Raw genomic sequence first — 14,120 nt, 5'->3', positions numbered from 1 at the left:
GACTGAGAAAATGACTTGTGTTTTAATTTAGTGTCCTAAGTATTCAACACTCAGGCTGCTGTTGGGCTTGGAAGAGCTACCATTCTCTTCATCCTGATGTTAGTCCAGTTTTATATGAGGAAGGGGGGAGGATGATATTTTCACTGGGGGTGGAGGAGGCAAAAATGTCTCAAACTGTTTTAAGAATCTGGCAATAATGTAGCATTAAAGATATGTTTGAAAGTCATTCCCCTACTTCTTCTGCACAAAAAATAATTTAAAAAATTTTTATTAAAAAGTATTTTCTTGCTAAAATGAATGATGCAAAAGAAACTAGATGAAAATGCCTGGATTTTCATCTTTTAATCTCTTCTATTAAATTGTTGTTATTGTAAACATAATGACATTTTCATTGCTGTAACCATAAGACAATGGCATATAAAATCACCAAGCTCGAAACTTTAATCCTAGCTTTTGCTTGCTTTTTGTTTGTACTGAATAGTAATGCTGTCTAGGACACTGTGTGATTGTTGTGTTTTACCATGCAAAAATGAAAGCTGGCATCTGAAAAAATCACTTACTATAAGTTACAATAAATACAGACTGAGATGATCTATATGTAGTCCCTTGCAGTTAACCAGGATGAAATTTGTTATATTAATTAAAGCTCTAGTGTTCATGGAAGGCTGTCATTAATGGACTCTACTGAAATGCTCCTTACTGTTCTTAGCAGTGTCCTGTTTCTGTGTGCATTAAATGAAAAAATTGTTTTTATTGTTGTATATTTCCCTTGAATGTACATTTGTCTGACTGCTTTCTGTGGATTTTTTTTTTTTTTTTTGGCTAACACATTACAGGCCCTGAGTTGGGTGGTGAGTTCCCTGTGCAGGATATGAAAACTGGTGAAGGAGGTCTTCTCCAGGTCACACTGGAAGGAATTAACCTGAAATTTATGCACAGTCAGGTAGGAGGGAAATCTATAACAAGACTATGTGAGCATGAAGCTTTTTGCAGCACGCCTGTATCTGCGTTTCCTCTTCCCACTGTATCAGCAAGGACAAGGGGCAGTGTGGCTCTGTGTGTGTGTGCATGCAATCACACACTCACTCCATGTACATACATACGTATGTATGTATGTTTGTGTGTTTAAAAAATATATGTAAAAAATACTGAAATGAGATATTCCCAGGAGAACCGTAATCAGTTGAAGGAAAAAAAACTGGATACAGGTATCAAACTTCTTATTTCTGGTGGTCAGAATTGTCTAGGCACAAAACAAACAGTCGACAGCATATTAAAGGAGGAAAAGTGATCAATAATGATCTAAACTGCTGTAACTCATCACATCATGAACATACCTTGGTGGCACAAGCAGTCAACCTTACAATAGTGTTTCACTTTTGTGGGTATAGATGACAATCATCTGCATCATGTTTAATCCATCTTGTTTCAAAAAAATGAGGAAGCATCTGTAGCATCTAGTATGAAAATAAAATATGAAAGTGGCCCTTGCTGTAATTCACAAAGATAAGAATAAATTAGATTCTTTTTTCCTTCCAAATAGCAGATGCTGTGGGCATAGAGGAAACACAACTAGAATTGTCATTTCTTCCTTTCTGGATGCGGTTTCTGTTGCTTCCTTTGGTCCTTGTTTTTTCTTTTGCTTTGTGTTTTTTTGTTTTGCATACGTTATTAAAGGCGTGCTGTGCTAGACAGTAGAATCAATTTTTAGGAGAGTGTGTCTCTGTGTGTGTGAAAGAAAAGCTTCTGTTAGTCTTCTGTGGAGTGTTTTTTTTCCTTTCCTCCTGACTAGATTTCCCCCCCCCACAAAACCTTTGCTCTTCTTTAAGTATGTATCAGTGTAGATCCCACTGGAAGTGCACATGCATCTCAAACACAAATGCTCAGAATCTTTATTTAATACTTTTCCCAAAGTCACAGCAGCCCCATGCACCTCTTCAGGCTCTTATGTGCTAGTATAAAGGGTGAAGTGGTTGCGAACATCCTTCAGTTTTCTTCCTTTCTGTTACAAGGGTGGAACCTGGAGTACAGCTGACCTGCTGGAGTATTTCAAAAGTATTTCTACTTTGTGATGAAACAGTGTCTACCAGTTTGACTCAGATTTTAACTTCTATTGGATATGCCAAAATAATAATAACTGCAAGAGGGACTCATTGGTATTACAGAATGAATTTTCCTAGGTGTTGGAAATGGCAGGCCTAAAGCCCTTGAAGATTAAAACTGGCTCTTCAAGCAACAGTTTGATATCGTTATAGATGGGCATAGTAGAAGTTACTCTTGCCTCAGGGAAGGACACACCACAAGAAATGTTCAATTTGCTCCTCCTTTGTCTTCTGCTGCTATCAAGAAAGATATTAAGCTCAAACTGCTCATCTCTGAGCAGTGGAGATGACTTGATTTCTTGAGTGAGCAGTTAGGCATATTTGCAGTTGCAGTGAGAACAGATATAGGAAGGTAGCCACATCATTATTAACGGTGGTATCTTGAGTGTAAGAGGCATCTTCACAGGACAAAGACACTGCATGTTGAGTATATGCTGAGCACATGCATTGTATCTGTCCAGAAGAAAGACTCCAAATCTTAGAACATTCCTTTGTCCTCAAATTCAAAGGCTCTCTCTTCTGAAAGACTGGAATGACATCCTAAAAGAAACCATAGGTAAATCTAGTACTGATTATGGCTGTCAGACTGACAGGACTGCTACTAGTTCAATTTGACACCACAGACAGTGGGTCCTTTGTTACCACCAGCACTTCTAGAGTTGTATCCTTGTAGAGAAAGATATTCGAATTTGCTGTCAGTGATGAAAATTACCACATCTTTTCTGGAAGAGAGTCTGTGCAAGTTGTCAGGTTAGGCCCAGGAATTATAGCAGCTCTCTTCCCCACCTGAAAGATTCTTTTTCCTCTTCATCCATTTTTCAGTGAGGCTATTGCCAGATGAGTTTCCATTGCTTAAAATGGGTATTGAAACAATACAGTTCTGGAAAATATACTTTCTGTTTTCAATATGTTTAACTCCTGGGTCCATTGGATTTACATTGCCAATTGGCAAGGGTATTCAGTACTGTTTAGTGGCCCTGATGTATATCCTGGTTTTCTTCAATCTCAAAGCAATGAGTCTAGGCAGGCATCAAAAGTCTGCTATCTGAGAGTCTGCACAGAATGGAGAACTGTAGCATTATGTAAAACACTACTTCTAGTTGAACCATTTAAAAAAAAAAAAAATGCCCCTCCAGTTCCGTTATCTGTGGAGGTAAAGGATATTCGCATTCTCATTCTAACACTTACCAACCAGACTGCCCTCTTAATAAAAGGTCTGTTGTTCTAGATAAATTGTCCTTTTCATTCATCATATATCAGGCTACCTAAGGCAGCTTATTTGAAAACATATTTATGAGCATGATTAAAAACAGGATCCTACAGCCAGTTCTCCATGTTGAAAATTGCCTTTCTAATTCTTTTGAGTTTGGGCAGAGATACTGGCCAGCAAATGCCTACAAGACCTCATCAGCCGCAGCTGCCTCTTCATCTTCCTTTGCTTAATCCATATCCAAGCCCCCTTCCCCATGTTCCTTCCATGGACTTTTTTCAAGAAGGCCTCTTATAAAAAGGGATTTTGTTGCTCTGCTTGGAAGTCATAGAAATAATTCATTTAGAATTTATGAATATGGGTTTCTACTCCTTTTCATTCAAAAAAAAAAAAGGTGGGGGGAGGCTGTTCTATCCTACTTTAGAAGACTGAAGATAAGCTTCAGTGTTAGAATGGTGCTTGCTTTCATCAAACTATTTCTGAAGGCTCTTGATTTGTAGCATGTGTACTTCCTCACTTCCTCGTGTGAATTCTCCAGGAAATGTCTTAGGTGTATGGTGGGCCAGCCTATTACTGTCATATGATAGTTGTCTTTTGGCCTATCAGTAGCACTAATTGTGTTCACAGATTGTCTCACCATGCTGGCAGTACTTGTAGGTTTAAAAAAAAAAATGTTCAAGTCTATCTGTGCTTGACAGGTCAGAGGAAGTCCTTTGTAATAAAGAGGAATCAAGTGTACCTGTGGCACTGGCATACTATTCACAAAATTCTGAGCTTACATCTATAAAATATGTTATGCTATTGGGTCTCAGTGACTCTGTCCCTGTTACGAGTTCAGCTGGGGTAAAAACAGATGGAAGTTTAATATAATGCAGCAGGCACATGCCCACCTACAGTAGGATCCACACTGACTGCTCTATCTTGAAGAACCAGAGTTTCTATAGGGTAAGTAACTGTTACTTCCTTTACACACTTGCTTGTTTTCTGACTGAGAGGAGAGCACTTCTGTCCCTTGAACAATGCAGCAGTATAAAATATACAGTGAGAAATTACCCATCAACCCGTATGCATAACTGTCATAATTATAGTAAGTCATCAATTTTAGACAAACTCCATAAATTCCCATCTGACCCATAATTCTTTTGCAGAAATGCAGTACTCCTTAATGTTACACTCGAATAGATCAGGACCACCTGGGGCAGTCAAATCTGATTCAGGCAGCTTTACTGTTATCAGATAAAAATAACCAATGTTTCACCTCAGCATTTCTATTGAGTTTCTGAATTTCATACTTTAGACTACTAGCAGAAACTTTTTACGGAAAAATATTACAAAAAATGAAAGCTATTTGAGTGCAATAAAAAATTAAGTATTCTGTTGTTGTCTTGTTTCCTCTGTCACTCTCCCTCAAAAAAAAAAAAAAAAAAAGCTTTTACCAAGTAAGCTGACATAGAACACAGGTGAAAGCAGACAAATAGACAAAAAATAGGTGGATTATTTGTCCTTTCTGAGTGCTTGAATTTAAACAAGAGAAGTTACAGGTTTTCTGATGAAGTAACTGAAAGTTTAGTTTTTCATGCTGTGCAAAAACTATCCTGGAGTTTTTTGTTAGTTCTCTATTGATAAAAACAATAGTAAAAACCCTTCTGACTGAAAATCAATGCGACTTCTCCAAAATGTATGGTGATCCCATTTACTGACCTCTGCTGATGCTGATAAGGCTATTCCTTTAACACTCACACTCTTCAGTTGATGTGATTTCTGGTGTTGGCTTCCTTTGCCTTTCTTAGGTAACTTATTGTCTAGGGCTAGGTGGGTGTTACTAGTGTTGAACTGAAAAGAATTGCAGAGATTTCCTTTCCCTTCTCTTCAAGTCAATGCAATTTCTCCAATAACTTTTTTTTAATAAGGTTGTAAGATCATGGCTTCATAAGTGTGTAGGAACTGAAAGTATCAATCCAGACTACTGTAATATAGTCCTGCTAGGGTCTTTAAGGTGTTGGAAAGAGACTTGCTCTGAATGTTAGGGCAATGTTACTCTTGTTGTTTCTCTTGCCTGAAAAAGAGAGTATATCAGAACCTGGAATATGGGATTGATTCCTTATGATGCTTTGTACAGCATCGTCTTATATCCACGTGCTTTTTCATGCCCTTTTGGAGATGTAACCTATCCAGGGCATATGAGAAGGGACTGTTTGATATCTTGAATTATACTGGATATTGAAAAACTCCTTATGCTCAGAAAACTTGTTCATTCATGCAAATGGCATCCAGGTTCTAGACTGAAAAACCCAGTGATGTAGTTCAGTCGTTTTGTCTTTTTGGGTTCAAGTTTGTAAAGCATGAGTTAAAACCAGTTCTGTTTTCTAAGTGACTTTTCAGCTGACAGTGGCACTGTGTGAAGTGAGCAAACAATAGAGAAGGGTCTGAACACTCCCATGCTGTTTGAAGCAGAAAACTGGTACTGACTCTTCAAGAGTCAGCTTCAAGAGTAAGCATACACATTATATATCCTAAAACTGTAGCTAAATCTTAAATGGCAATGCTGTCAGGGAAGAGGAAGATTAGTGGTTTCTTATGGGATTAAATTTGACTCCTGGATGGTTTAGGAGGATCAGTGTCAGGGTGGGAAGCACAGTGCCCCCTTACCTGCCCTCTGTGCTGGAGGAGGATGCATGGAGGGGCAGAAACTAACTGGGATGAACCAGAGGCTACAAATCATGCCAAATTTGGGAGCCACCTTTTTTCTTGTCCCCCTCTTCTGTTGTATTTCAGGTGTGTTGGTATTCTTTTGCAATAACTCATTTGAGTGCCTGAAGGGGTAGCAATGTTGGATATGTCAGAGTTACTAACTCCTTCATTTCTCTTCCATGCTTTCTCCTCCTGCAAGGAGCGGAAGGTACTTCATCTTCTGCTGTCTTCGCTTCTTAGCACTTTTAAGTTATTTGTTGATTTCTAGCATTGTGGCAAGTTTGTCTTTTGAATATTTATTTCACCCTTTATTTATATATTAAACTGTAAATGAACTGGTACTGTATGCTACAACATCAGGTTATATCTGCTGTGGTGATATTTTTGTTTGTTTTTGTTTTTAATTAAAACTCTCTGATTAATTTTATGTTGTTTTCCCTTCTGTTTTTATAGGTTTTCATAGAGCTGAATCACATTAAAAAGTGCAATACTGTGCGAGGAGTCTTTGTCCTGGAGGAATTTGGTAATTACATTATTTTGATATTAGGTCTGTACTCACATGGCAGTAACTCAAATTTCCAGTCCTCAGATTGAGTTGCACTGCAGTTGCAAAAATGAGAGAAGAATGTAGATTGCATGTGAGAAGTTGCCTAACTGGGAGATGGGTGATGTAACATAAAAATTTACTTTTATTCTCATCATACTAAGATTTGTGGCCTAGGTGCTTTTTGTTAGTAGGCAAAGAAGGTGTTCTGAGTTTTGCGAAGCAAACAAAATGGCAATTAATTTTGGAGGACTGCATGTAGGAATTTTCTTTGGTATGTTCCTTTTTCTCCTCAGAAATCACTTTTTAAGCATGACTTATAGTTGATCCTTCTCAGCACACTATGCTTTCATTACTGAGTATTAGTGCTAATAGCAAAACTTCCTCCTTGCTCTATGTGGAGTTTCATTTTTGTTTTATGGGGCAGAAGATGTTTGGTCAGGTTGCGCTTTAGTCTGTAGTTTTGGTTTCAGAGCATGACTGGTGAAGAATGGAAAAGTAAAGATTAAGGAGAACGGAGAATTTGTGCTGTTTAGTCAGTGATTGCTATTATAGTTGGCCTACAGTCTAGTTTGGGAAAGTCCTGGGCTACTGTTCAGTGTTAGTGTCATTCAGACTATCCTGAACTAGTATCTGAAAAAGAGTGACTTCCGATGCAGCTCTCCAGAATAGTGAACCATATACTTCTCTTGAATAGTCCCCAAATATGTACTGATTTATTTTTCCACCCACCCATGAGGTGTGTGTCTAGGTCTTAAGTGCATGAAAAAACATTTACGAAGAAGATAAAATTTACAATATCATTTTGGTAATAGATCAACATCTATACTTTGGTCACTAATCAAAATCAAAATTAGCAGCACTCTCCACCAAGATTGATCTTTGGTGCTGTGGGTCGAAGGTTCTGGTTGATGGATTCTGTCTTACAATCTAAAAGAAATTTAATATGAAGCTGCTAAACTTAAGGTCTTTGTCCTTAATAATATGTTGTCTCCTTCTGGTGATACAAAATTAATTAATGAAAAAGCCTTTCCAGCCATTGCAGTTTGATTATTGTTTGTCACAAATTAATCCCAAACTTTTGGAAGATCAGATTTCAATTGGTGAACAATTTTTCCCCCTTTTCAGAAAATGCTGTTAATGATTCAAATGATCAAATCTTTGTATATAACACCTAGAAAAAATTCTGATAGTTTAGACACTCAGAAATTTTCTACACTGTACAGTTGTGAATTCCTTTGAGACCATGTTTTTACATTGACTGGCATGATTCACTTCTGGTAGAAAATGCTTAAGGTTTGTAAAATAGTAATTATGAGTTTCACAAAGATGAGAGTTCAGAAGCCATAAAATTAGCTAAAAATATGGCTTCAGCTGCTGAGATGTTTAACTTGCAGGAAGTCACTTTTTGGATCACTTTAGGAGAGGTAGTTATAACTTAAAATACTTCCTTTAATAGTTTGTTTAGATTGCGCAAGAAAGACAATGTCTGACTTAGTTATTCCTGACCAGCTCCTGTTGACAGCTCTGGAATATAGCTTCCTAAAAAATAACTACAAGAAAGTTTTTTTTTTTTTCTTTTTTTTTTCTTTTAATAAAATTTTGTAAGGAAGGAACTATTGCAAAAACTAGCATTGTGATTTGAAACTTCTGGAATCTTTAAGAACTAAGAAAAAGATAAATTGGGAGTTGGATGCTGCAGATAAAAGCTAAGAAATTAAATCATTTATGAATTAAAAATACCTTTCCCTCCCCCCTGCTAAAATAGAGGTCACATAGAAGAACCAATTTACATGTATCAAATGAGATTTACAATTTGCCCATCCAATTAATAAAGAGAAAGAAGGAAGGAGAAAAATGTTGCAGAGGAGCTAACCTTTCTTCTTGGGCAGAGATGGGAGACTATCTCAGAGCTGCTCTTAAGTGCTGTAAAGATGAGAAGACATGTCAGTCTGTTCTGTTCAAGAGAAATTATCATTTTAAATTGATAAGAGCAAAATAATAGTATTCACCAACTTTCATGGACATCTTAAGAATGAAGTTACTGAGCCATGTTACACCTAGCGAACCTCGCAATCAGATTCTATATACAGAGTGGAAGGTAACTGAAGTAGTATTTCCTCTAGGAAAGGTAGGGAGTGGTAAGCATGTACTCTAGTTTGATGAGAAGTACTTCAATGCAAGTTTCATTCAGTTGATTTTTGCCAAGCATGAGTGCTCCGACTGTAGCATTACCACAGTTAGCAGGAAATTAAAGGCCTGCTTGTGTTAACATTGGATTTAGATGGCAGCGTGGAAGCTGACCCTGTGATTTTTAGAGCAGAATGCAAGCAGAAGTCAGTGGTTGTTGCCCACAAATGGAAGTGGAGATTTAAAGTAAGTGAGGAAATGTAAGGCTCTTCCCTCTGGAATTTGAGTTACTGCTGTGTACTTGTGCTTTACTTTCTTGTGGCCCCTTCACTGCCGCTGCTATGAAAACCTTCATTCTCCAGCAGGTAAAGTGATGTCCCCTGAACTTGTTCTCTGCTAGTGCCATATTTTCATTCACAGGACTAAAGGCTGCAGGATGGTGCTTTAGTAACTTACTCCCTTCATCCACTTAGTTTAACAGCATCAGGAATAAGTTTTAATGTTAGAAAAAAGTGCTTCTGGTAACTTCTTAATTTTAGGCTTGGTTTTGGGTTGTTTTTTTTTTTTGTGTGTGTGTTCTGCAGTGGTAGTGTGTTGACTTCTGTGAGTATAAATCCAAACCAGCTTTTTCTGTTCTTCCTAATTCAATGCTCTCGGGACAGTTTTCCCAGTTGGAAGAGCTTTGAAGGAGTATTTCACTTAAAGACAAGGCAACTGTGAAGTGGGGAGAGAGTACCTTGCCTAGATAGTCTCCTCTTCTTTCTCTTCCTATTCTCAATTACGGTACAGGACTTTACAACTTCCCTTCTCTCCATCCCTCATGGCACAAGGTCATTACAGCTTCCCCTTCCTGCTTTCTGAAGAGTATATGAACAATTGTATGTTATCCAGTGGGCAGTGAGATTTACACAGCTGTAAAATCCTACCCTATTTGGCTGTGCATCAGCCTCACTCCCACATTATCCCCTGGTGACATGGAGTTAATTTGGAACATCTGGTGCCAACGGGTAAGGTAGCTTGGATGTGCACCTCATTATCTTCCCAACTCTGGTCACTGGTATCACTGGGGCAGTGCAGCCTGGGTGTGCACTACCACTGTTTTTCAGTCCTTAGTGTAGCTGCCCTCTCTCAAAGAAAAGGGAGAGTTTAAAATTTTATAAAAGAAGTTACATTACTTTTATGATCATAAGTTGTACTTTTCACTTCATCTTTTGGGGAATAACAATATCATGACATATTAGAACTAGTAGGCACTGATTTATATTCAGAGTACTTTCTCAAACCCAGTCTGCACTGCCTATTTTTGGCCCCCTAGAGTCTGATCCTTCTCCCTCCCCAATGTTTAGCTGTGTCATGTCATAGTTGAAAAGATGACATCTGCATGGATAGGTTTTGTTGTGGACTTTTTCTAGTTATTCATGCTGAACTCATTTGCCTCTGTTTCTTTTTCTGTCACTAGTACTGTGTGTAATAAAACATTCACTCTTCCTCTGTGAGCCTGGTATGATTTGGTTTTGCATAACTTTTATATTACTTCTTCTAAATTTTTTGTTGTGACACAGAAATTCCATGGCAAATTTCAGCTACTCTGGAAGGAAAGTATTCAAAGTTGGTCTTGTTATTCCACTGATCTTAACATTTTAAATTTGCCCTTTGTATGTTCTTAGTGTGGTCTTTGTTCTCTCCTGTTGATTTCCCATGGGATCTGTTCACAACAATATTTATAGACCAAAGGCACACTTCAGATGCAGTGCCCACTAATGGGAGGGTTGCAGCTTGCTTTTTTTTATGCAGACAGAATGAGAGCAAAAGGCAAATTTTCTTTAGCTATATTATGGCCGCTTCCCTTCTCTTAGTTTGAGGCAGTGAAGGGAGCAAGATAAAATCTTCTGGATAATAGATTTTTTTCATCAGTCCCCTAATCCTTTTTATACATAAAGCCCTCTAGAAATTAAAGCCTGATATTTTTGAGAATACATGTAACTGAAATCATTATTTTGTTTTAAGGCAATTTGTTAAAAAGTAATGAACATCTTTGAGATGTTAAAGTAAGTGTCAGCACACACATTCCAGACAGGAGAAAGAATGTCTTCAGAAACTCTCAAGATATAGCTGGGAAATAGTCTTCCAGTGTAGAAATTTTTCTCCCTTTTTTGTTTGTTTTTCTGGATTTCAGTAACTTCCTACCAGTGTCCAGCAGTTCTTTTGAGATCTGTTATGCAGCAGAGAAGGATTCAAACATCTAGAAGGCAAGGTCTTTGGGAACTGAGTACTGACAAATTTCTAAGGAGTTGTCAGTTTATGTTTTATGGTAGTAGGCATTAAGCATATTTTATCATTAAGTGTATTTTGTATTAATTTTGCTGTCTAACAGGAATAAGTAGTATCAGAAAAGCCAGAGGCTGTGAGACCATCAAATATCTACTATGGTTTTCCAAAAGAGAAGCAACAAAATATTTTTATCAACCTATCTATTATGTCATTACCAATATCTTCAAGGACACACGTAATGTAAATGAAGAAAAATACCTAGAAGTGAGGGATAGCGAGGTGCCCTGTTCCTGCAGCTGCTGTCTGTGTGCATCCTTTCCCTTTCCTATGGGAACATTGTGCTATTTCTTTCCCTTTTTCCTCTCGTTTTTTGAACTTTTTGTTTTCTCTTGCCCGTCCGGTTTTAGTTCCTGAAACTAAAGAAGTGGTGAGCCACAAGTACAAGACACCAATGGTGAGTCATTTGTGATGCCTTCTAGTAGTTCTTTAGGATATATCTTTACATTTTCATGTGGTGAAAAGACTTGCATTGAGATTGCAGGATTTGCAATGCTAGCACTGCAGTAAAACACAAGCTGCTTTTTATGTTAGCTTTTAGTTAAGGGAAGACACCAAAACTTGGTGATTCTTGCTTTTGTGAAACTAGAGGACCTCATGGGTAGTGCAGAAAGGGTGATGCCTTTCATTAAGATAGGTAAAGATGTAAGATAGCTGGTTTGGTTTGAGTTTTAACATGTTAAATACTGATGAAACTGCTAAACTGATGACAGTGCAGACCACAATCCCTTATCCACTGAATAGATAGAAAAGGAGACTGATTTCTGGACATAAAATGATCACTGAGTTTATGAAAAGTTCCTGCCTCTTCATATGAAAGTGAGCAGTGAGATGCAAGAGAATGGTGTAAGTAGTGATTCCTGCCATGAGGTGGGTTATTGCTGTGCTCTAGTGTTCAGTTTTTATAAAATCTTTGAACACCAACAGTTGACAATGATAATTAGCACTTTTAAACATATTTTAATAGGCATATGTATGCTTATGGGTGAGAAATAGAGGCCAATAATTATCATCAGAACTTGAATTTCTCCAGTTATTTAGTGTCTGAAGTGCAGTGTGTTCATGTGGTGATTGTATGGAAGTTCACCATTCTTTAAGGAAGGAGACGGAAAGAAAGAAATTACTTGAAGCTAGAAATGTGTTAGAATCCAAATTCCTAGAATACATGTGAGATGATTTAAGAAGCAGATAGCTGAATCCTATACCATTTAATGAAACAGTTTAATGAAAATGAATGATATTTTACACAAGCTGTTGTGGCTTGTCCTATAATACAACAAAATGTTGTTATGTGTATTAGAAAGATGGTAAATATAAACCTCACTTTTTAAGGCAAGAACTTTTAAGGTCACCAGAATACCAAGTCTAAGGAAACCAAGTCTAAGACCTGTCTTCACTGAACTGTGCTACCATGTCACTATACTAAAAGAAGATTCTCTGTTAAATAATAGACAATCATTTAAAAGCAGGAATTGTAAATTTTGCTTATGCTATGTACCATTGGACAGTGAAACTCACTGCTATAAGATAGTGACAAAATGGATTGGTATTCTTTGTATAAAACCTGCATTTTTTTTTAATTAAAAAAGAAAAGCTTTTATTATCCATGAATTCTCTAGCTTTGGTTAAAAGTTACAAGGATTATCAGTCCTTGTACTACTGGGTATAAAGAGATTACAGTTGTGAATAAGGAAGAATCTCACTGTCTGCTGAGCCAAGGTACAGTATTGGATGTTTAGTTTTACAGCCTTTTTAGTTAGCTATTTCCACCCCTCCCAGAAAATTATTTATAGCTTTGTACAACAAACCAAAAGCAAATATGTAGGTTGCTTTTTCTAATTGGCACTGGCCAATTTTATAGCCTAGTGTATGTTCTTAAAGACAGTTAGCAATCATATCAAGAGACTAATGCTTTTATTCTAAAGGTCTTTTATTTGTTTTAAGGCTTGTGATCCCTTTCCATCTCAGTAAGAAGATACTATGGGGCACTTTTTCAAGCCTTTGTAGCCAGAGTAGTTGTCTCAAGGAGAAAGACATGCAGCAAAATATAAAATGTGTAGTGGATTTTGTAAACACTAAATCATCCAGAATTTTATTATCTCCTTTTCTAAATTCTGTAGGCTCATGAGATCTGCTACTCCGTGCTGTGTCTCTTCTCTTATGTGGCTGCCATACGTGGGAAAGAGGCAGAAAACAAAAGCAAACCACCTCGGCCGGTTTCCAGTTGATCACAATATTGGAGAATATCTACCCTTTGGCACATTGGCGTGCAGTACTCCCATTTTTATTGCTGTTCCTAGAGCTCACTCTACTGTCTTCTCTGAGAACTTGATTATTTATGTATGATCCTGCAAGTCTTGCCTCATAGGAAAATCTAAGACATCACTGCTCAGTCTCCTTCTGAATTCATCCTTAATGGAGATTTTATGTGAGCTGTTAATCAGACACTTTTGAGCATCAGCATCCAGCTATGGGTGACTTACTTTGACCATTCCTTGGAGTCACGTTTTTTAAGATGACTAACATAACTTGAGTTCAGTTGGGTTTTTTTGTTTGTTTCTAGTGATATTTGTTGCAGATTTATCACTTTACAACTGCAGACTTCTGCTTTCAGATTCTCTGGTATGTGCACAGTGGAAGCAGTCTGGTCCTGCGTGTTGTTTAAATGTAGTGGTTTTACTGTTTTCCTTTTATGTTGTTCATTTTTACTCACCATCATGAAGTTCTCATCACATAGTTCATCATATCCTTTTGGTAGAGATGAACAATTTAGTTACCATAGTCTCAAAATATCATGTGTGACACTTAAATTAGTCCATCTGTGGAAATGACCACTTCTCAAGCGGGAAAAGGAATGCAGCCAGAGCAACTTTGAAGGCAGTATATTGTGAAAACCCCTGACACTTTCTGGATTGTGTGGATTTTCAAATGGGAGTTTAGATAACATTTGCAGACATCTTAACAGTAGAGTTAACATATGCATATAGCAGCACCTAAAGCAGTTAATCAAAGGGGGTAGAAAATAAGGATAGGTAAAAAATTGAAAACATTATTGGCAGAAGCACGTGGCAAACCCACACAGTTCTGAGACTGCCATAGAAATATCTTGTGTAAA

The 14,120-nt window shown here is 37.4% G+C and overlaps 1 protein-coding gene across 3 annotated transcripts in view; it reads left to right on the top strand.

Moving 5' to 3' along the window:
* The window catches only part of MADD (MAP kinase activating death domain), a 61,026-nt gene extending 46,906 nt beyond the window's left edge, over positions 1–14,120 (top strand). For all 3 annotated transcript variants that reach the window (XM_067296366.1, XM_067296364.1, XM_067296363.1), the window contains 4 exons: positions 837–943; positions 6,457–6,526; positions 11,356–11,402; positions 13,126–14,120. In XM_067296366.1, the coding sequence (XP_067152467.1) occupies positions 837–943; positions 6,457–6,526; positions 11,356–11,402; positions 13,126–13,233 (332 nt within the window). In that variant the 3' untranslated portion in view covers positions 13,234–14,120. The remainder of the gene's footprint in view (positions 1–836; positions 944–6,456; positions 6,527–11,355; positions 11,403–13,125) is intronic.

Source organism: Apteryx mantelli, chromosome 4, assembly GCF_036417845.1.
Source record: "Apteryx mantelli isolate bAptMan1 chromosome 4, bAptMan1.hap1, whole genome shotgun sequence".
NCBI lineage: Eukaryota > Metazoa > Chordata > Aves > Apterygiformes > Apterygidae > Apteryx > Apteryx mantelli.
The sequence above is the reverse complement of the archived record's forward strand: the minus strand, read 5'-3'. Positions and strand labels throughout refer to the sequence as shown.